Here is a 22,625-nt window from a genome sequence, read left to right on the forward strand (position 1 = left end):
TACTTTTTTGTGAAGGAATAAACATGATAAAATCAACGCACCTTGCAGAAGCATTTGTCATCTTTGTTTCCAGAGAATTTCTGACTCCCATTCTTCACTTTTACTGCTGATGTCAAATGATTGACAGCTAGCAAAAACGTGCACGCATAAACTATCCTCATAATTTCTGCTTCGGCGACTGTGATCTCCTGCAGTTCAGTTCCGGCTTTCTATGACATCTGTCAACAACACTGAAGCATCTCTCGCTTTACACGTAAAATAGCCTAACAACACCTACCGGAAGAACTTCCGAGGGAAAAATAGTTATTCAGAACAATATGCATTTTAATTATAAATAACCATTATATTTGTGTTGGTTAAAAGAAAATGTTTTATGATACGTTTGTGTAACAATATCACTGATTATGTTTGCAATATAAGTGAATGTGTTTATCGCGGATTAATTCACTGTAGCGGAAGTTCAAAATAATACGTGGCGCACGGAGCCAAAACGAGTCTTGGGATTCCCTCGGCCTGGCACGAGGAAATCCCTCTTAATCAAAACAAACAGTCACCTTGCTGTTGGGTTAGAACGTTCCACGATGATGCAATCAGCAAGAAAGACGTGTTGTTTCTACCCAATGATACAAAGCGGATTCAAATCAAAGAATGCGACACCATGTGCGTTTTTAATATTTGACACCAAAATTAGCTAGAGAGAAGTGGGTACCGGGTTTGACATTTAATTTTTACCTGCACGCACGAAACTGCACGTACGGTTGCATTGGCGTGGAATGACACGGACACGTACGGTGATTCACTCAGTCGTTACGTGACCGGTGACATATCCCCATTTTAGCCAGGTAGCGATTATTTCTTTCAGGTGATATATATAACTTATTCAATGGTCATTGAGATCTCCTTGAGATGACTACCAAAATCACATACAGATATCTGTTTTCCCTTTCGTTTCAAATTTGAGGTAGTAATAATTATTTAAAAAATACATTGGACACAACTGTAATATTTTGCTATTTTCTAAAAATGTTCCTGGACTGCACCAGGTTTTCATTTGTGAGTGAGTGAGTGAGTATGGTTTTACGCCGCTTTTAGCAATATTCCTGAAATATCACAGCGGGGGACACCAGAAATGGGCTTCACACATTGCCCCCATGTCGGGAATCGAACCCGGGTCTTCGGCGTGATGAGCGAACGCTTTAACCACTAGGCTACCCGACCGCCCCGTTTTCATTTGTGAATAATATAGAGTAAGTCATATTCTGTTCATGGGTATTCCATAGGACTAAACATGTACTTCTGGTTGTGAGAATTGGTTCTTGCACAGTCTACAATGGTCTGTCTCCCTATAGAATAAAATAAAAAAGGAATCCAACTCAAGAATGATTTGGGGGGCACGGGTGGCCCAGTCGTCTAAGGCGCCGCAATTCGCTGTGCAGAGTGGGTTTCACCAAAGTGGTAAACGTCTGAGACCTGCATCACATCGGGTTTTCCTCCCACATGAAGCTGACACGCCGCGATATAACTGGAATACTGTTAAAAGCTGCATTAAATCCAACTCACTCACTCACTCAAGAATGATTTGGCAAGTCTAGATTGCCTCAGCTCTGAAATTAAGCATTGTTCAGAGGTCCATTTGGATTAAAACAAACTCTTTTGTAGATAATTATCTTTGTTTTAAATAAGATAACTTTATTTCTGGGACTAAATGTTAGTCTTAGTCAACAACACAACAGCTTTGTAAAATGTATGTAACACAGCAGCCTGTAAAATCAAATCTGAACCCATCTTCCCAAGGCAAGGGAGTTAACTGACTATAAAAGTCCAGTTTCCACCCTTGCCGAACTTGGCTGGTATTATGGAGTTATATTTTGGCTGGACTGATGAGTCAATGCATAGTCCAATCAAAATCGCGCAACAAAATCAAAATCCGGTTCGTAAACTGTAATACAGATTTCGGTCGATTACAGGATTTGCAAAGCATGTGCACTGCCAACTCGTTGTCAACAGATATTTTCCAAATTTCATGTTTTTAATCAAGGTGCTCACATAACTGGATGCACTTCGCGATGTAAGACCTGTTTTATCACAATGTAGATCTTGATTATCGATCAGATCATCTTGACTGGGCACCGCAATTTTGTTTGAAGAAAATACAAGTGATACTAGTGGAGGAATCTGATTGGTCCACAGGAGAGCCTCAGAAGGGACATAACTTGTAATAGCCACTGGTGGCACTATGATCGAGCCCAGGAATTCCAGCCTAGTTCAGCAAGGATGGAAACTGGACTTTTATAGTCAGTTAACTCCCTTGACTTGTGAAGATGATCTGAACCAGACAAACCAGTTATGGGGTAACAAGTCCGCTGATCACAAGTTTAAATCCCAGAATAGAATCCTTGGTTTGTCTGCACCAGATACATGCCCGTATGTTCCATCAAAGTGGTATTCATGCGTCTCCGACCTGCCGCCCATTAATATGACACTGTGGTATGAGTGAAATACTTTTCAAAATCTCTACTCACACTACAGATTCTGGATCACACTATGGAGAACTTATCACTGTTTCTTATTATATTTTTATCCACTGATAATTGTACAGAATTCATATTCTCAAAACATGGTATTTATACACATGTTTAAGACATATTTTGCTCTTGTTGATGAAATATTTCTTTGTGGTTATTCAGTAAGATGCCTCTCTGTAACCATGGTAACACAAACCAACTATTCTTCATCAACTCCTTCAAATGTCGACTTGATTCGACACCTCAGAGCAAGGATAAAGTCAAATGGTCCCCTCACCGTCGCAGAATATATGAAGGAAGTCCTTACAAACCCTTTGTCAGTAAGTAATGACATGTAGTTGTCATAGCCTTCTGTAAGCTAAATCTGCAATTATAGCATATCATTCTACTGTTACATTCAAATCCATGTTTGCCTTGTTTAAGTCTCTAGGTTTGCCAGCACCATACCCATACACGATATGATTAATACTGAGTTGGCACTGTGTTGTTTTGTATGTTGTTGTGTTTTGTATGTTGTCATGGTGTTGTGTTTTGTATGTTGTCATGGCATTGTTGTGTTGTTTTGTATGTTGTCATGGTGTTGTGTTGTTTTGTATGTTGTCATGGTGTTGTTGTGTTGTTTTGTATGTTGTCATGGCATTGTTGTGTTGTTTTGTATATTGTCATGGTGTTGTTGTGTTGTTTTGTATGTTGTCATGGTGTTGTTGTGTTGTTTTGTATGTTGTCATGGCATTGTTGTTGTGTTTTGTATGTTGTCACTAACACAATATGATTATTAATATATCTTAACACTGAGTTGGCATGGTGTTGTTTTGTATGTTGTCATGGTGTTGTGTTGTTTTGTATGTTGTCACTAACTCGATATGATTATTAATATATCTTAACACTGAGTTGGCATGGTGTTGTTTTGTATGTCGTCATGTCTGTGTCATCATAGAAAGCATATCCATATGAGGAACATACTGGAATGTTAGAAACTCAAGTCTGTTGTATGTGAATCAAGGGACTCTTCAATCTGGAAGTTTAACATAAGGGTTATGACAAGGATCCCTTGACCCCATCCTTAACCAATACATCAAGCACTGGACCCGTGAATATCGGGGTTGAACAGGTCTTCAGCAACCCCTGCTTGCCGTACAAGGCGACTATGCTTGTCATAAGTGGCGACTAACAGGATCCAGTGGTCAGGCTCGCTGACTTCATCGATGTATGTCATCGTATCCCAATTGCATGGATCGATGCTCGTGATGTCAATCACTGGATTGTCTGGTCCAGGTTTGATTATTTACAGACCGCCGTCATATAGCTTGAATATTGTTGAGTGCGGCATTAAACAACAAACAAACAAACACTAAGAAACAAAATGCACTGTGTGTGGATGTTTTGTTGACAATTGTGTTGAATGTTCATCATGTGTGGAATGTATTGTTATCGTCCTACCTTATGAGTTACCCCTTAATCAAGTATAATTATTCCGACACATGAAGATCCGGGTTAGAATAGGTCTTCAGCAACCCTGCTTGCCGTAAAAGGCAACCATGCTTGTCATAAGTGGCGACAAATGGGATCGGGTGGTCAGGCTCGCTGACTTTGTTGATGCATGTCATAGTATCCCAATTGCATGGATCGATGCTCATGATGTCAATCACTGGATTGTCTGGTCCAGATTTGATTATTTACAGACCGCCATCATATAGCTGGAATATTGCTGAGTGAGGCATTAAACAACAAACAAACAAACAATAATTATTCTTCCTTTTTGTGGAACCATGACCAAAATGATGAACTAAGTTACACACCACATTTAGCCATACTGGTACACACCTTGTTTTGTTCTCGCTGGCTTCTAAATCTGCCAGTCCCAGTGCACTGGCAACTCTTAAAATTACCAGTCCAACCCAGTTTTCGTCAGTCCCAACTTGAACAAACAATAACGTATGAAAATTACCTGGGTTTAATTCTTTCAACATCAATTTCAATGCAGTGTACTTTCATGGCTGACAACTTCAATGACATGTTTTCTGAAGTAACGTATTTGGATCTACATGTCATTCACAATAAGTTCAACCACAATTTTCTCTCTCTTTTTTTGTTAATATTTCACTCAGATTCAAAACAAAGTCACTACAAATAGATATTAAACCTCGAAGCAAAGCGAAAAATTATTTCGTTGCACTAAAAATAGACAATGGGAAACCCTGATGATAACAGACTTTGTTTGAAAAAAAGACTTTTTTGACTTTTGACGATGTTTTGTTCAACAACAAAGATTTACAAGATACCTTATTTGCCGGTCCACAGGGATTAGCAGTCACAAGATATACCAGTCCAAGCCGAATTTTACCAGTAAAAAACTGGTAAGCACTGGTAAATGGGAACACTGACCTTGGGTTGATGACTGAAATGTGCATATTGCAGGGCTACTACATGAAGAAAGATGTATTCGGATCTCAAGGGGACTTCACGACATCTCCAGAAATTAGTCAGATGTTTGGAGAGGTAAACCATCTACAGCATCTTTATTGAGGCAATGAATTAATTTCCTCCCAAAAACTGTTTAACATGTTTAGAGTCATGCACGTTTGCTAAAAGTGTACAGATTTCTGAAAATATCCTCCACTGATTGAGTGAGTGAGTGAGTGAGTATGGTTTTACCCCGCTTTTAGCACTGTTCCAGCAATATCACTGCGGGGGACACCAGAAATGGGCTTCACACATTTTACCAATTTTAGGCAATGAATTAATTTCCTCACAAAAACTGTTTGACATGTTTAGAGTCATGCTAGTTTGCTAAACGTGTACAGATTTCTGAAAGTAGCCTCCACTGTTTGGCTGTACAATGATATCAGCATGTATATATTCTGTATTCGACGTAATAAGCGCCCAGGACGCTCTCAAAATTAGAAATAGGGGGCTCTTATTAGAATATTAATTTGGTGAAAAAAAACAGAGATGAAAGATAAATTTCATGGTTTATGCTGACAGCCTGAAATGTTTATGGTATCTTTTTCCAGAATTTTATTGCCCATGATTAAGGGTGCATATAACACACGAGTGCGTATTATACGAGAATAAATAAGTTGTGTACACGGATCAATCGGAAGGGGTGCCAATTGGGATTGTTCACCAGCCAATATATTAGCAAATGTCACCGTGGGCGCTTGTTAGAGCGGGGTGCTTATTACGTCGAATATGGTATTAACTCAATATGCTTACTCAGTATTCACCTGATGAAGGGGCAAGTAGCCCTGAAACCTTGTTACTAAGAATAAAGAAGTTGTTATCCATAAAAAAGTGTCATGTATTAATATTTGAGTGATGAAATGTCACTTGATTGAACATTTTAGGCTAAAAAAAAGAATTGGTACTCAGGCAATGACTTTCGAAAATCTAGTGCGATGTTGTTTTTTGCTTGTTCAAACAAGTATGTAACCATATAAACATATAAACCATCAACCTGGGAAAGGGCCTCCCTACATAAACAAGCAAACAAACTCCTATTGCCGCCATGACCATAACACGAGATGCGCAGTAAAGCAGTGTGCATGTAAAGGGAAGTAACCGCGTGCTATATTGTATCACATTTATTTTTAATATTAGGATTTTTTAATATTTTTTGGAAATGGTAATAAAAATGAAACATGTGGCAGACTTTATGATGATGTGAACGATGCCTGAGAACCAAGACTCAGACTTATTTTTTTTAGCCTTCGGATAAAATATTTTCTGTGTGTAATACCTGTAGCATCTTCCTGAGGCAAGGGAGTTAACTGACTATAAAAGTCTAGTTTCCACCCTTGCCGAACTAGGCTTGTATTATGGAGTTAGATTTTGGCTAGACTAACGAGTCTAAGCATAGTCCAATCAAAATCGCGCAATGAAATCGAAATTCTAAACTGTCATGCAAATTTCGGTTGCAGGATTTGCAAAGCATGTGCACCACCTACTCCTTGTCAACAGATATTTTCCAAATCTTTTCATGTTTTTAATCAAGGTGCTCACGTGATTTGATGCACTGTGCGATGTAATACACATTTTATCACAATATAGGTCTTAATTATCAATCAGATCGTCTTCACTTGGCGCCACCATTTTGTTTGAAGCAAATGCAAGTGATATGCGGGTTGGAATCTGATTGGTTGATAGGAGAGGCATAGAAGGGACATAACTGGTAACATCCACTGGAGGCACTACGATCGAGCCCAGGGATTCCAGCCTAGTTCGGCAAGGGTGGAAACTGGACTAATAAAGTCAGTTAACTCTCTTGCCTCGGGGGGGGGGGGGGGGGGGGGGGCACGGGTGGCCCAGTCGTCTAAGGCGCCGCGATTCGCTGTGCAGAGTTGCGTCCCTTGGACAAGCCAGAAACCTATGATTGTGGGTTCGAATCCCGGTTCGGCCCGATTATGTTTCTAGGTTTGTCAGCACCATACACATGCTCGTGGGTTTCACCGAAGTGGTAAACGTCTGAGACCTGCATCACTTCGGGCTTTCCTCCCACATTAAGCTGACACGCCGTGATATAACTGGAATACTGTTAAAAGAGGCGTAAAACCCAACTCACTCACTCACTCACTCTTGCCTCGGGGAGATGAACTCAATTGAGACCAAGGCTATAACCTATAATGAGAGGATAAGAGTAAAAACATTTGCCTACCAATCTGAACTTTAGCAATCTAATTAAAATCAGACCTTAGTTCTCGCTACCGCTAAACAAAGATCTGAAGACATCCCATTACGGGTCAGGTCAGAACGACCTTTCATCAGACCAATCAGAGCGTCACTTACCAGATCAAGAAAGTGACAGTCGGAATGTCATTTCTATCCATGCATCCTTGAAAACTTTAACATTGGGTATTACGGGTTTAACGACTGAATCCATACAATTTGGACCATCTAATGTTCTTTTGTTCAGGTTCTGAAGACATCCCATTACGGGTCACGTCAGAAAGGCCTTTCATCCGACCAATCAGTACGTCGCTTACCAGATTATGAAAGTGACACTTGGAATGTGATTTCTAGTCATGCAATCTCGAAAACTTTAACATGGAATCTTCCGAACGATTGTTACGGGTTTAACGACTGAATCCTTACAATCTAGACCATCTATTAGCCATTCCAGAATGTTCTTTTGTTCAGGTTTCAAATTTGTAATCGAGAATTTGTCAAAATATGTTTCGAAGCGCAGTCGCCAATTTGAAATTTGTGCCGTAAAGCATGAGAAAGCTGCCTTCTGATTGGTGATTCCATTGGTCGGTCAAAGTTCGCGCAAGGTCGGCCTGACGTGACCCGTAATGGGATGTCCTCAGATCTTTGTTTAGCGGAAGTGAGAACAAAGATCTGATTTTAATGAAATTGGAACTTTAGGAATGATATGTTGATGTTAATAATAAAACATATGAGATGATATGATATTCCCTATCTGAGATGGTATAACATAGACACTGTGGCTTCTGACTTTAATGATCAGGTGCTAATTTTTATAGACTATGATTGTCGTCTGTTTTGTGATGTTATTTTTGCAGACAGGACTTTAGTTGATACTTGTATCCTTTCAGCTGGTTGGTATTTGGTGCCTGAATGAGTGGATGCATGTCGACTTGACGAAGAAACTACAGGTTGTGGAGCTGGGACCGGGTCGTGGAACTCTAGCAGACGACATGCTGAGGGTCAGTGTTGGTGCTGGGCTGGCTGCAGTTAGGGGGAATTAGTTCATTGACCCGCGAAGATTCGGGTTGGAACTGTTCTTAGCAACCCATGCTTGTTGTAAGAGGTGATTAATAGGGCTGTTACTATTCACTCGCGTATTCGGCGAATCGAACCGTATCCATTCATGAATTGACTTTGTTATTTGTTGCCTCAAATATCGAATATTTATGAATATGCAAGTATGTGCATTTACATACCCTGTACCTAAAAATAGCCATAAGAACATATTATATGCATAGATTTCTTCAAAGACAACGCTCTTATAATATTTAATTTAACAGTATTGGGGTCACTGGTCATTGTTGTATTGAGCAGATACTACTAACTGGATAAGTGCAGTATATAAATGTATAATATATTTATAATTAACAAAACATGTAAAAAAAATTATGTTTATGTTTCACTGAATACAACAAATAATACATCAACTGCTGACTTGTCATTGTATTCGTGAATTAATAATCGTATTCGTTACCCTATATTCGTGATACGAATCGTATTCACCTCATAGTGTATTCGTTGCAGCCCTAGTGATTAACAGGATCAGGTGGTCAGGGTCACCGATTTGGTTGATGCATGTCATCATGTCCCATTTGTGTCAATCGATTTCACAAATGTCAATCACTGTATTGTCTGGTCCAGACTTGATTATTTACAGACCACCATCATATAGCTGGAAGAAACAAAACGGCATATAAAAACCGGTACTTCAAGACGTTCACCTCAGTATCATATATCATGAAGCATATATCAAAATTAAACCATCATCATCATCATATTTGCATCATTATACAACCATTTTGAGATGTGGTCATGCTGCAATTATCACCATGGTAACATATCATAATGAAACCACCACAACCATATTTTGTGTCAGTCAGCATCACATATCATGCTGCAATTATCACCATGGTAACATGTATCATAATGAAACCACCACAACCATATTTTGTGTCAGTCAGCATCACATATCATGCTACAATCATCACCATGGTAACACATCATAATGAAACTACCACAACCATATTTTGTGTCAGTCAGCATCACATATCATGCTACAATCATCACCATGGTAACACATCATAATGAAACCACCACAACCATATTTTGTGTCAGTCAGCATCACATATCATGCTACAATCATCACCATGGTAACACATCATAATGAAACCACCACAACCATATTTTGTGTCAGTCAGCATCACATATCATGCTACAATCATCACCATGGTAACACATCATAATGAAACCACCACAACCATATTTTGTGTCAGTCAGCATCACATATCATGCTACAATCATCACCATGGTAACATGTATCATAATACACAGCTACATTCTTGATCAATATGAATGGGGCCTTAATACCACTTCTCAAGATTTGACTTACTCTCCAATGCCAACCTCGATCAAAATTGGATGATCACTTGACCCATTTAAATTGTCAAGACCAATGTAAATAGGAATGAGGATTGGAGAATGTAATATTGCTTGGAGACCTGAAACTTGTAGCTTTAGCAATGAAGTATTTATTTGAGTACTTATCAATGAGAATGTCTATGAGGGCTTTCACATCCAATTGCAGGAAAGAATGTTCTTTCCTTCAGGTTTCAAATTTTTTTATCGAGAATTTCACAAAATATGTTTCGAAGCGTAGTCGCCAATTTGAAATTAGTGCCGTAAAGCACGAGTAAGCTGCCTTCTGATTGGCTAATGTCAACTTCTTGTCAGTCATTCCATTGGTCGATCAGAGTTCGCGCAAGGTCGGTCTGACATGACCCCTGATGAGATGTCCTCAGATCTTTGTTTTTATGAGATTGGCATTCTTGTAACATTTGGTTCAATAATTTAAAACGTCTTAGTCATGTTAGATCATGTTGAAATCTTTTATCAACACCATCTTCAAAATGCAATTACTGCCATGGGTTTGAACTTACACATTTTATTCTTGTAGGCAATTTCCCGATTTTCCGATGTAAGAGACAGCGTATCATTACATTTGGTAGAAGTAAGTCCAGCGCTGAGTGACATACAAGAATCCAAGTTGTCAGGGAAGCAACTAGATCAGATCAAAGCAGAGTCAGCCACCAAATCCACAGAAGCAGTCTCAGAAGGTGGCCATTATAAACAGTGCATCTCCAAATATGGTCAGCCTGTGTTCTGGTACCAGAGCCTGCAAGATGTTCCTCATGGCCTCTCGTGCTTCATCGCTCACGAGTTCCTGGATGCTCTTCCCATATACAAGTTTCAGGTAGGAGTGAGTGAGTATCGTTTTACGCCGCTTTTAGCAATATTCAAGCAATATCAGGGCGGGGGACACCAGAAATGGGCTTCACACATTTTACCCATGTCGGGAACCGAACCCGGGTCTTCGGCGTGACGAGCGAACGCTTTAACCACTAGGCTACCCGACCGGAATTTTTCCACTTTTATTAACTCGTGTTGATATATTTGATATCAAAAGATACTCGGGTGAGATTCTCTATGTGTACACCAGGTTTCTGTGAATACCTATTGTGAGAACCTATTTGTGGTATAATAGCGATGTGTCTCTAATTGTGTATGAACTGATATTAAGAGTTGTCATTGATGTACTAACATTGGGTCATGAACAATGGTGATGCATCGGTGACACCCCAGGTTTAACTTTTCTTCCTTTTCTATTACTGATCTGAGGGGTACAGCTGTTTTGGTCCAGATAAAAGCATCCTGTAAGAGAAACCCCCCAACGTAAGACTTATTGTCAGTTGTGAAACATCGGGAAGTTTCCCAGTCACAAATGTTCAACATGATAGCAAATGTATGCAGGTGTGTGCCTGAATTATCACGCACACTTTATGAATCTACTATGTTCTTGAAAAATATGTGCATGGGAGAAATTTACTGTAAAAAGCAGTTTAGTTTACACAAATTACACATATTTTCTTTGCTGACGTTTAGTTAATTTGATTACCAATTATTTTATGTCATTTGGTAATAAGTACAATTTTCATTGAGTGTTATCAATATTTTTCCATATTTTCGATACATGATATACGAGAGACGTTTTCATGGCAATCCATTTACAGGCCTATAAGTGAGCTTATTTCAGGCCGTCATTTGAACGGTGACCTGTCTTGTGTCTGTGTTACCGCCTCTGCTGATCCTATGCAATGTGATGTCTACTTCAGAAGACAGATCGGGGGTGGTGTGAGGTGATGGTTAGCTTTGATGATGACAACAACTGTTTCAAGTTCGTGCTGTCTCCGGGGGCAACAGTAGCATCCACTGCCTTCCTACAGGTAGGTCAACTGTATTGGACAGAGGACTGTACAAGGGTACAGTCAACTCTCACCACGTACAACCTTGTGACTAATGACCAGTTATGATAACAGAATGAGAAGATATTTGTTGGGTTCTGACAGTCTTGTAATAATGACATGTGACTACTGGTGACGAGAATTTGTAATCCAGTGTATGTGAACATGTTTGTTTGGGATGAGGAGGTTGGAAAGACTAGAGTTTCATGAATATCAAACAGGTGGATACTTTTCATCTGTTGATGAAGACAGGGCTGACTTATGGTTTTCAACTTCTTTCGATCAATGCCTCGTTTCAGTACAGATGCTAGTACCTTTGTTAAGCGAGTGCTTGATGAAGGTACAAGTACCTCTACGGTAACATCACATTGAGGGAATATCATTGAGGGAAGTCCTGTGTTGATTTATACTGCAACTTCTGAATGCCACATAAAGATATTTGACACTTTTCGTCCCTGTATGTCGTGAGAGCAGCATACATACTAGTGTACATATATGGATATCCACCTTGGAAGGAGTGCATGAGTTGGAATTTCTGCCATCTCAGCACTATCCCTGATCTATGGCATGACAAGAGTGAGTGAGTGAGTGAGTGAGTTGGGTTTAACGCCGCTTTGAACAGTATTCCAGTTATATCACGGAGTGTCAGCTTAATGTGGGAGGAAAGCCCGAAGTGATGCAGGTGTCAGACATTTACCACTTCGGTGAAACCCACGAGCATGGGTATGGTGCTGACAAACCTAGAAACATAATCGGGGCGAACTGGGATTCGAACCCACAATCATAGGTTTCTGGGACCCAAGGGACGCAACACTTCACACAAAATCGCGGCGCTTTAGACGACTGGGCCACCTGGGCCCCTGGCGTGACAAGACAACACTTGCACACCTAGGCTTCCCCATCACCAGATCCACATTTTGCAAAACATTAGACCATCATAACACTACGAGATAGCTAAAAGTGAAATGAGCTAGTTAGACATCTGAGGCTGTTGATAATTTGCTCCAAGATGACAATGTTGTGACATGAAGTAGATTTTTTAAAAAAGCGTTTTCTTAGTTTTAGCATCATCACAACTTGGCAAGTCCATGGCATAAAGGGGTATATAAGATAGCTATGCGATAAAAAGCAAAGAACAATGAAGAACAAATTGTGTATTATTTAATGATAAAATATTGTTCTATCATGATGTCATTTCTGGAGATTTGAACATGCGTTCGCGGCTTGTTGACCTCGAAAATGGGACGACGTTATTTAGAGGGAAGTGTCTAGTGAGTTGTTCCCCATGGACGTAGCTGGAGGCGTAGATAAATGCAATGGTCAAAGGTCACATCCTACAGGGGGAAGAGATGTGACAATCGCTTATTGGGAGAAAAGGTACAGATAATCGACGTAAAAGTTGTGAGAATATCCGGGAAATACCGAACTTAATACCCCTGTTCATAAAATGGACATATCCAACATTGCCCTGGTCGGATTCTATTCAGGGAGTCATCATTATTAAAATACGGGTAAATATTTTTAAAGCTTGTACATTTCATCATCATCCTTAAAGATGCTGTACAAAATGTTGATATCTCATGTAGGAAATAAACGACTTGTGGTCATTGTTTTCAGTACAATAAAACACAGGAAGAATATACCATGGAGGAGTTATTGTACGATAAACAACTTCCACTCAGTATTTATTTCTTAAATATACAAGACTTGTGAAGTGTTGACAATGAGTTCACTGAGGAAGGTATGAAGTATAACATTGCACCTTATTGTCTGGTGTATCTGTTCTGTGACAGGTGGCTCCTGGCGAGACTCGAGACCACATAGAAGTATGTCCAGATGCTGGCCAGATTGTTCAGGAGCTGTGTAAAAGAATTCTGTCTCATCAAGGATTTGCCCTCCTTGCGGACTACGGCCACAGTGCAGAGAAGACCGACACATTTAGAGTGAGTTTTCCTGCATCATGGCTTTGTGTTCTGTCTTTCAACTTGTTAGAAATGATTTCAGTCAATCACCATGTGAACAAGGGGAGATAACTTGCTATCAGTGCATTCATTTACCTTGTTTGTTTGGTTGGTTTGTCGTTTAACGGTGCGCTCAGCAATATTCCATCTATATGACGATGGTCTGTAAATAATCGAGTCTGGACCAGAAAATCCAGTGATTAATATCATGAGCATCGATCCACGCAATTGGGATTGATGACATGCCTCAAACCAAGTCAGCGAGCCTGACCACCCGATCCCATTAGTGACCTCTTACGACAAGCCTAGTCACCTTTTGCATCAAACATGGGTTGCTGAAGACCTATTCTTCCCCGAATCTTAACGGATTTACCTTGCAGCCATGGAACATTCTGCATGACGCTTGGTCTCCTGTTCAATGGGAAGTCACCCCTAAGTGCTACCACACACCATCCTGTCTATATAGTAATTATTCATTATCATTATTGAGCAGAATGAATTTTTTCCATCAACAGGCCTTCAAGAGCCACCAACTTCATGATGTACTTGTTGACCCCGGAACAGCTGATCTGACCGCTGATGTAGATTTCACCTATTTAAGAAACAAGACTGAGCCCACAGGTGGGTTGAATACATCTGAATATAATCAATTTGGATAATTGTACTAATAGTCTGAAAGTAATTTCATAATGGAATTGACATCATTGTTGATTGTTAATGTTATGCAATATATTTGGTATAGCTTAGAGACAGTTGAACAGTTGTCATGGTATATGTGTTTGTCTAGCCGTAAAGGTTAATACGTGACCTCCAAAGTACTTGTCCTTAATGTGAAGTTTCAATATATGAATGTCTTGCGATATAAAGCACACCCCCGATTAGTCCAAAATCTATATTTGTTTCAGCTGGCACTAGGAGTTAAGATTATATTGTTTTTATCCTGTCACACATGACATATCAGATTGTTTCTTTATTTATATACGTATGTCTTAACATGCCATAAATCATAGTCTGGTCAGTGGTTCCGACGTGTCATGTGTTATTATTATTATATTATACATTTATATACCACAGGTATCCAGGTACTGGTATCTGCTCAAATGCGGTTTTATTGTTCCGACCAGTAGATCCGTTTGCATTCCAGTTATTATTCTCAACTTCCTTGGAAGTATCACATGTTTACCTGTAATTATTTCAGTTTCATCATATGGGCCTTTGACACAGCAAGAATTTCTGCACAATATGGGAATTGGCGTTCGCCTCCAGGTTTGTTCCAAATAGCAAATGTGAAATAAGTCTTCCGGACAATTCATTAATCATGAGCTACATCGATGGAGTGAGGCTACAAGGTCATATACTTCATCAATCTGATCATGGATATTCAATTGGCACATTTACTGGTAACTTCTCAGGGGCAATTTAAAAAATCTTTTTGTCTGCAAAAAATTATTTCCCGAGGCAAGGGCGTTAACTGACTACAAAAGTCCAGTTTCCACCCTTGCCGAACTAGGCTGGAATTCCCAGGGTCGATCGCAGCGCTACTAGTGGCTATTTTGTGTTATGTACCTTCTGTGTTCCTCCTATTGATCAATCAGATTCCATCTCTCATATCACTTGGATTTGCTTCAAACAAAATCGTGGCGATAATCAAGATCTATTGTGTAATAAAATGGGTCTTACCCCACGAAGTGCATCAAATCACTTGAGCACCTTGATTAAAAACATGAAACAATTTGCAAAATATGTGTCAACGCCCATTTGGCGGTACACATGCTTTGCAAACTCTGCAGTCATCCAAAATCTGTACGTTGAAATCCATGTTGTTTACGACCCGGATGTTTTGTTCGTTACATGATTTTGATTAGGCTTTGCATAGGCTCATTAGTCCAGCCAAAATGTAACTCCAGAATTCCAGCCTAATTCGACAAGGGTGGAAACTGGACTTTAATAGTCAGTTAATGCCCTTGCCATAGGAAGATGGCAAAAGTTACAAGTTAATTTGTTTTTTCTATTCTCACTTTGATAAAAAATATCTGAAGAAAAAAATAATCAAATTGCTGTGTCTTCAGGCATTATAATTACTCTTGTAACAGTTTCTTATTAATGAACGACGATTTTACGAATTGTTTACCCTAAAAAATATTTAAAGTAAAAAAGAAAACTTCTTTAAATCTGCAGAAAACAAACGTACGTTTGCTTACACTAGGATAAAGTGCAAGACTGAAGACGATGCAAGCATAACCATCACTTCATACATGGCAACATATTTTGTAACTTTCTGAAAAACAACTATTTTTTACATTTTATTTCCCACTACAAGGAGTTTTTACAAGTCCAGAATACCAAGAAATAAAAAGGTTTTGCATAAAGGTTAAATGAGTAAGTGAGTATGGTTTTACGCCGCTTTTAGCAATATTCCAGCAATATCACGGCAGGGGACACCAGAAATGGGCTTCACACATTGTACCCATGTCGTGAATCGAACCCGGGTCTTTGGTGTGACGAGCGAACGCTTTAACCACTAGGCTACCCGACCGCCCCCCATAAAGGTTAAAACCCTCATGACCCGGTTGAATGGGAAACGTTTTCTAACTGCAGGTTCTTCTTGAGAAAGCCGACCAAGAAACTTGGAAAGACCTGATATCTGGTTATGATATGCTGACAAACCCAAAGAAGATGGGAGAAAGGTTTAAGTTCTTAGCTTTAATGAATCCTAGACTAAAAGACTATATACCTGCAGGCTTTGTAACACCTGAGGCCTTGAAACAATCCCAATAAAAAAAATTCACCATTGTTTATTGTTAATTGATTTGAACTACACGCTGATGGCGATACCGAGGGTGATGTGTCAAAGGAAAAATAATCTTGAACTGAGTGAGTGTATTTTGTTTTAAAGCTGCAGTCAACACTGTTACAACTATAGTGACTGAGTCTGGGTCAGACAAACAAGTGGTTGATAGCAAGAGCACTGATCTGTTTTGTCATGGATCTAGGACCTATCAGAAACTGAAACTACCTGAAAAACAAGTGGTTGATAGCAAGAGCACTGATCTGTGTTGTCATGGAACAAGGACCTATCAGAAACTGAAACTACCTGAAAACCAAGTGGTTGATAGCAAGAGCACTGATCTGTGTTGTCATGGAACAAGGACCTATCAGAAACTGAAACTACCTGAAAAACAAGTGGTTGATAGCAAGAGCACTGATCTGTGTTGTCATTGAACAAGGACCTATCAGAAACTGAAACTACCTGAAAAACAAGTGGTTGATAGCAAGAGCACTGATCCGTGTTGTCGTGGATCTAGGACCTATCAGAAACTGAAACTACCTGAAAAACAAGTGGTTGATAGCAAGAGCACTGATCTGTGTTGTCATGGATCTAGGACCTATCAGAAACTGAAACTACCTGAAAAACAAGTGGTTGATAGCAAGAGCACTGATCTGTGTTGTCATGGATCTAGGACCTATCAGAAACTGAAACTACCTGAAAAACAAGTGGTTGATAGCAAGAGCACCGATCTGTGTTGTCATTGAATGAGGACCAATTAGAACACTGTTACCACCTGACAACCAAGTGGTTGATAGCAAGAGCACCGATCTGTGTTGTCATTGAATGAGGACCAATTAGAACACTGTTACCACCTGACAAACAAGTGGTTGATAGCGGCATTAAACAACAAACAAAGTCTACATATCTAGATAAACAAATGTCATTGAATTCTTAACTTTAATTAGAAAATATCCCAATATCATATCTATATAATAATGCTAAACAATATGTAAAGTTCCCCCAAATACTTGCATTAGTCTGCTCTGTTCTGATTTCAGAAAAAGCGTGTTTGTTCACAAACAAGAAAAAAGTCCGGTCACATATGCAAATTAGCCTGTGCGCCGGAGTGTGGTCTAATTTGTGTAACTTAAAAGAACTATAGGTCATCAGCATCAGAAAGATGGACTGTAAAGGTAGTTAACCTGTATATAGTACAAATCACATAGGAAAAGCATTGTCAATGGAAACATGTTTCTACAATCTAGATTTTTCAAACTCCTGGCCTTCTCATGCTACCATGGTACGATTAGCAATAACCGAACAATATCATGGTTGAGGACACCAGAAATAGGGGAATCAAACACGGATCATCGGCATGAAGAGTGAACGCTTTAACCACATAGCTACCCCACCACCCTCTTCAGAGAAACCACTTGTTGATCATGAAAAGAAAAAGTTGATGGAGGTCTGACTCCAAGCTATTACAATAATGGAAACAAAGTTCACTTGTTTTTTTAAATAATTTATTATAAATATTGTAAATGATATGAACATGAACAATGACAAACTGTTACAAATGCGAAATATATGAAAATGAACAATTATGCGACAATGTTTTAGAACATATCGATGCAATTTTTCTAGTAAGGAAAGCTTGAACTTGCTCCTTTCAAATCTCACTGACACTGTCTGTCCATGAATTGTCTTGACAAATTTAAATATTCTATATGTGAGTGGATTTGTTTCTTCAAGAATCAAAATGCTCCAGTGCTGACATATTTGATGGTTAAAAAATATATATTATGAAACAAACATACGGTACTGTATATATGTGATATATGCTACACAACTCTTGCAAAGGATAAACACTTGATGAAGGAATGAGACAAACTTTAGTTCATGATCAAAGTCAAAACTTGATCAAATAGCCATGAAACATTCTTGATCACTTTTCATAATCTGTCAGTCATGAAAGAAAAAAAATCAAAGTTATTCCAATTAGGCTAAAAAAGTAATAGTCTTGGTTCTCAGGCACTGCCCACATCATCATAAAGTTCACTGTACGTTTCGTTTTTGTTTCCATTTTCAATTTTTTTGTGCATTGTGTTAAAGTTTTAGGATTTTTATATGTTTTTGAAAATGGAAATATTAACAAAACAGGCCGCAGACTTTTTGATGATGTGGGTGGTGCCTGAGAACCAAGACTGTCTTTTTTTTAGCCTTATCCAGTGTTTATAATATCTGCATTATGATCAATACCCTTGCCCAATTTGCTACGATTGCTTCATTTAGGCCGAGACCTCACTAAGCCCATCTCCTGTATCAGTTACTTTCGTATGATGCTTCAACAATTCCCCCAGATTATTTGCTTTGACTGACATTCCTTGCAAAAGTTGAACAGTACATCACATTTATTTATGAACTATTTGCATACACATATTTACATCATTTGGAACTATACAAGTAGAATTTACATGGACGGACAATTTAAAACTTGAAATTATCTCAACATTCGATTCCAAATTTATCAAAGTTTCTCAGAATGATCCCAAGTCGTAAGTGAACCTTTCCCATGGCCACAGTGTGCAACTTGTATCTCTGAGCCCCACTGTAGACAAGATCTGGGTTCTTCAACTGTGGCCCTCCCCCGAGGAAGCATTGAGACACGCCCTCCAGGAATGACCCTGAGGGTCGCCATGTGGGACAGTCTAATTCATGGTTGCCAGGGGAGGTAGGTATGTGACAGAAACCATAGCCATACAGCTCGTTTCTACCAAAACTATCCTGATGCCACACCTGGAAGTGAACTTTTGGCCAACCTGTGAAAAATAAACAGTTATGGTTATTACCTGTGCTATTAATAATATTTTGTTTGTTGTTTAACGCTGCACTATTCCAGCTATGTACAGAGTCTATAAATAATAAAGTCTGGAGTGACATCCAGAGACTCAGAGAAGAGCATCAATAACAAAATTTGGATACCATGACATGCATCAACCAAGTCAGCAAGTCTGATCACCCGATCCCATTGGTTGCCTCTTACACCAAGCATGGGTTGCTGAAGACCAGTTGTAACCCAGATCTTCACAGTGAATGAAACATGTGAAATCAAGTGCAAAAAATGACTGTTAATGAATGATTTGATAAATTTCAATCTCATTAAAATCAGATCTAAGTTCTGGCTGCCGCTAAACAAAGATCTGAGGACATCCCATTATGGGTCACGTCAGACCGACCTTGCGCGAACTTTGACCAACCAATGGAATGACCAATCAGAAGGCAGCTTTCTCGTGCTTTACGGCACTAATTTCAAATTGGAGACGGTGCTTCGAAACATATTTTGACAAATTCTAGATTAAAAATTTGAAACCTGAACAAAAGAACATTAGATGGTCCAAATTGTATGGATTCAGTCGTTAAACCCGTAATGTTAAAGTTTTCAAGGATGCATGGATAGAAATCACATTCCGACTGTCACTTTCTTGATCTGGTAAGTGACGCTCTGATTGGTCGGATGAAAGGTCATTCTGACGTGACCCGTAATGGGATGTCCTCAGATCTTTGTTTAGCGATAGCGAGAACTAAGATTTGATGTTAATGAGATTGAATAAATTTAAGTGCAATAAATTAAGGGTTGTCTTCGGGTCTTCGAGCATGTTGAGGTTACGTGCTGTACTATTTGAACTACTCATATACATAATTTTATTAAGATACCTAACAAAGGAAAAACACTTGACTTAAAGATTATTTGCTCTATTCCACTATACATTATCATGATTATCGGTGGAGCTAAATTGCTTATACCATGTATTTCCTCATTGTTTTTGTAACAGAAGAACCAAATGTAAAACTGATTTTTAAAAATGTAAAAAGTGAATAAAATGGACCTTGAATGCCTTTGGTTGCAAAATGAATATCGATTGGGTGACTCCAATAAGCTGTGTCGTGATTTTGGGGGTTGTCCACTTGGGTCTGTCCTTCACGGAGACCAGCCAAAACTTTCCATGCACCACCTGTTCAAAGAATAGCAAACACTGTCAAAGTTAGAATAAGTGCACTGGTGAACTAGTGCTCAGACGTACTGAGGTGGTGAGACCGCCTCCGTGGTCTTGTGGTAGAGCGTCCGCCCAGAGAGCGGAAGGTCAATAGCCAGCCCTAATGAATACCCCACTCAGACAATCTACTGACTCCAAGCAGACCAGTTTTAGCCCCTTAATGATTAGCGCCAGAGCGGTACCATAACATCAAGTACCATATTATAACATCTTTTGGTATGACACAGCCGGGGATTGAACCCCCAACCCTCCGCTCTCTGAGCAGACGCTTTACCAAAAGACCATGTAGGCCACAGAGGCGATCTGAAGAAATACCGAATAGTAAGTACTGTTGTTGTTGGTTTGTTGTTTCATGCCGCACGCAGCAATATTCCAGCTATATGACGGCGGTCAGTAAATAATCGAGTCTGGACCAGACAATCCAGTGATTAATACCATGAGCATCGATCCACGCAATTGGGATATGATGACATGCATCAACCAAATCAGCGAGTCTGGCCACCCGATCTCGTTAGTCGCCTCTTATGACAAGCATAGTCACCTTTTAAGGCAAGCATGGGTTGATGAAGACCTATTCTACCCCGGATCTTCATGGGTCAGTGAGTACTGGGTGTAATGAGAGGGTGTTGTTGTGTGTGTGCATTTCATACTGCTTTGAACAGTATCTCGTGTCAGCTCAATGTGAGAGGATCCTGGCATGCCCAAGGGAAGCAACTTTTTCACTTCGAAAAATTTCACAAGATGACTTCAAAGGCAATGATAACTGTCACTAACAAAAGAGGTTCAATTTACCTGTATGAATACCCCATTTACAAAACAGACTATTGTCAGGAAATCCACTTGCACCAACAATCTGTCCAACCACATGAACTTCCGCCATCTGAAAGTCACAAATATCATTGGTGAAGATTACTTCAACATAAGTTCAATATGCATCTTAATAAATAATTCTGTGAAGAGGCGTACGGGTCTGTGGGTACAGACGCTGATATTTAACTTTAGATGACCTGTACACCAGCACTGAACACAGATTTGGATACAATAGTAAACTGTATGCCAGATAAAAATGCACCTCAGCAAAACGTCACCGATTTCTCAGGCGAAAACGGAGCCTCTACTTTTAATAACAATAAGAATGATTTATGTAGTAGTATATATGCTTTATTTACATGTTTAATATATATAGTATACATGTAGTCCAATTTCTTGACTCAGTTTCAACTTGACATTGAGTTAATTTGGGTAAAGGTACTTAAAACTTCAACATTGTTCAAAACATGTGATGTTTCAACGATAAGTTTAGTTGCGCCCCCAGTCAATGAATAAATTGGAGTAGAGGCTTATTTCTAACGTAAACTTGTTTTAAGGCGATTAACATTTCACTATTATTTAAGTTAGCAATTGACAATGTGAGTTTAATTTCATTTTATTTTACTTCAAAGCATGTAATGTTTTCACAATAAGTTTAGTTGCGCCTCCAAATCAGATTTGGCGAGTAGAGGCTAGTTTCTAACGTAAACTTTTTTTTAACAATTCACAATTATTTGTTTGCAAGTGACCATGTGAGTTTAATTTCATGTATTTCAGTACCAAGGTGAAAATATTAAAAAGGCGACGTTTTCACTCGGTGCCGTTTTAACTATAACTCTCAACATGTATATCCAACTTAATTTATAAGATACTTGCATATCATTCAATTGGAGAAAAGACAGACCTCCTGTTTTAGGAAGCTGACGGGTGATTAGAACACATTTAATATGACCAGGCCTTAATGTAGCGATGACATAACAAACGACAGTGACCAGCGGATGTCTGAAATTACTAAGCTAAAAAATTAGCATTTCTGGTTTCTTTGCTAAAAGTACAAAATGAAGATCATGACTGTTTATGTAAACTACCAGAACACCAGTAAGATCAGTTCTATCAAAATGTAAGGCCCCCATTTTGAGAAATGTTTATTCGATATAGGCCTAGATAGGAATAAAATGTGCATATGTAGCAAGAATGAAAACGAGAATACATGCCTGGACATGGTCACTGAACCGAAGTCACGTTTGGAAGCATATTTAATTTTTTTTAAACCCACGAACCTTTGGTGAGAATCTCTGTCTTTGAACCCAGTTTCTCAACGTAACTGCACACACAATTAGAACTAAACTAATGTCAACACGATTCTAACAATTGTCTTGTTAACAGGTGCTTGGAGATATTATTGTTTATGCCGCCATTTTCCTTGGGAATGTTACCGGAAGTTAGCAATTTCTTTCAAATGTTTCGGAGTTAAATATGAATTTTATATGGGTTAAGTT

At 39.1% G+C, this 22,625-nt stretch overlaps 3 protein-coding genes across 6 annotated transcripts in view; 1 reads left to right on the forward strand and 2 right to left on the reverse strand.

Annotated features, from left to right (window-relative positions):
* The window catches only part of LOC124148729 (ERO1-like protein beta), a 49,311-nt gene extending 49,053 nt beyond the window's left edge, over window positions 1-258 (reverse strand). For both annotated transcript variants that reach the window (XM_048403109.1, XM_048403107.1), the window contains exon 1: window positions 42-258. In XM_048403109.1, the coding sequence (XP_048259066.1) occupies window positions 42-161 (120 nt within the window). In that variant the 5' untranslated portion in view covers window positions 162-258. The remainder of the gene's footprint in view (window positions 1-41) is intronic.
* Window positions 259-477: 219 nt separating this feature from the next.
* LOC125384299 (protein arginine methyltransferase NDUFAF7, mitochondrial-like) lies at window positions 478-16,284 on the forward strand. 3 transcript variants are annotated; one of them, XM_048403110.1, is made up of 10 exons: window positions 478-660; window positions 2,688-2,845; window positions 4,944-5,024; window positions 8,081-8,191; window positions 10,186-10,482; window positions 11,402-11,512; window positions 13,324-13,473; window positions 14,007-14,112; window positions 14,690-14,757; window positions 16,090-16,284. In XM_048403110.1, exons 1-10 carry the CDS (start codon window positions 582-584, stop codon window positions 16,267-16,269), a joined length of 1,341 nt encoding a protein of 446 aa, XP_048259067.1. In that variant the 5' UTR covers window positions 478-581; the 3' UTR covers window positions 16,270-16,284. The 3 variants fall into 3 exon arrangements, with proteins under 3 accessions (XP_048259067.1, XP_048259069.1, XP_048259068.1); XM_048403112.1 differs by having other exon boundaries at window positions 522-701; XM_048403111.1 differs by lacking the exon at window positions 478-660 and adding an exon at window positions 708-842.
* Window positions 16,285-17,786: 1,502 nt separating this feature from the next.
* Window positions 17,787-22,562, reverse strand: LOC125384300 (B9 domain-containing protein 2-like). The gene is made up of 4 exons (XM_048403113.1): window positions 22,407-22,562; window positions 21,109-21,196; window positions 20,149-20,274; window positions 17,787-19,080 (listed from the first exon to the last, which is right to left on the reverse strand). Exons 2-4 carry the CDS (start codon window positions 21,194-21,196, stop codon window positions 18,767-18,769), a joined length of 528 nt encoding a protein of 175 aa, XP_048259070.1. The 5' UTR covers window positions 22,407-22,562; the 3' UTR covers window positions 17,787-18,766.
* Between the last annotated feature and the right edge of the window lie 63 nt (window positions 22,563-22,625).

The sequence above is a fragment of the Haliotis rufescens genome, unplaced genomic scaffold (assembly GCF_023055435.1).
Source record: "Haliotis rufescens isolate VD_foot unplaced genomic scaffold, xgHalRufe1.0.p SCAF_3, whole genome shotgun sequence".
In the NCBI taxonomy this organism is placed as follows: domain Eukaryota; kingdom Metazoa; phylum Mollusca; class Gastropoda; order Lepetellida; family Haliotidae; genus Haliotis; species Haliotis rufescens.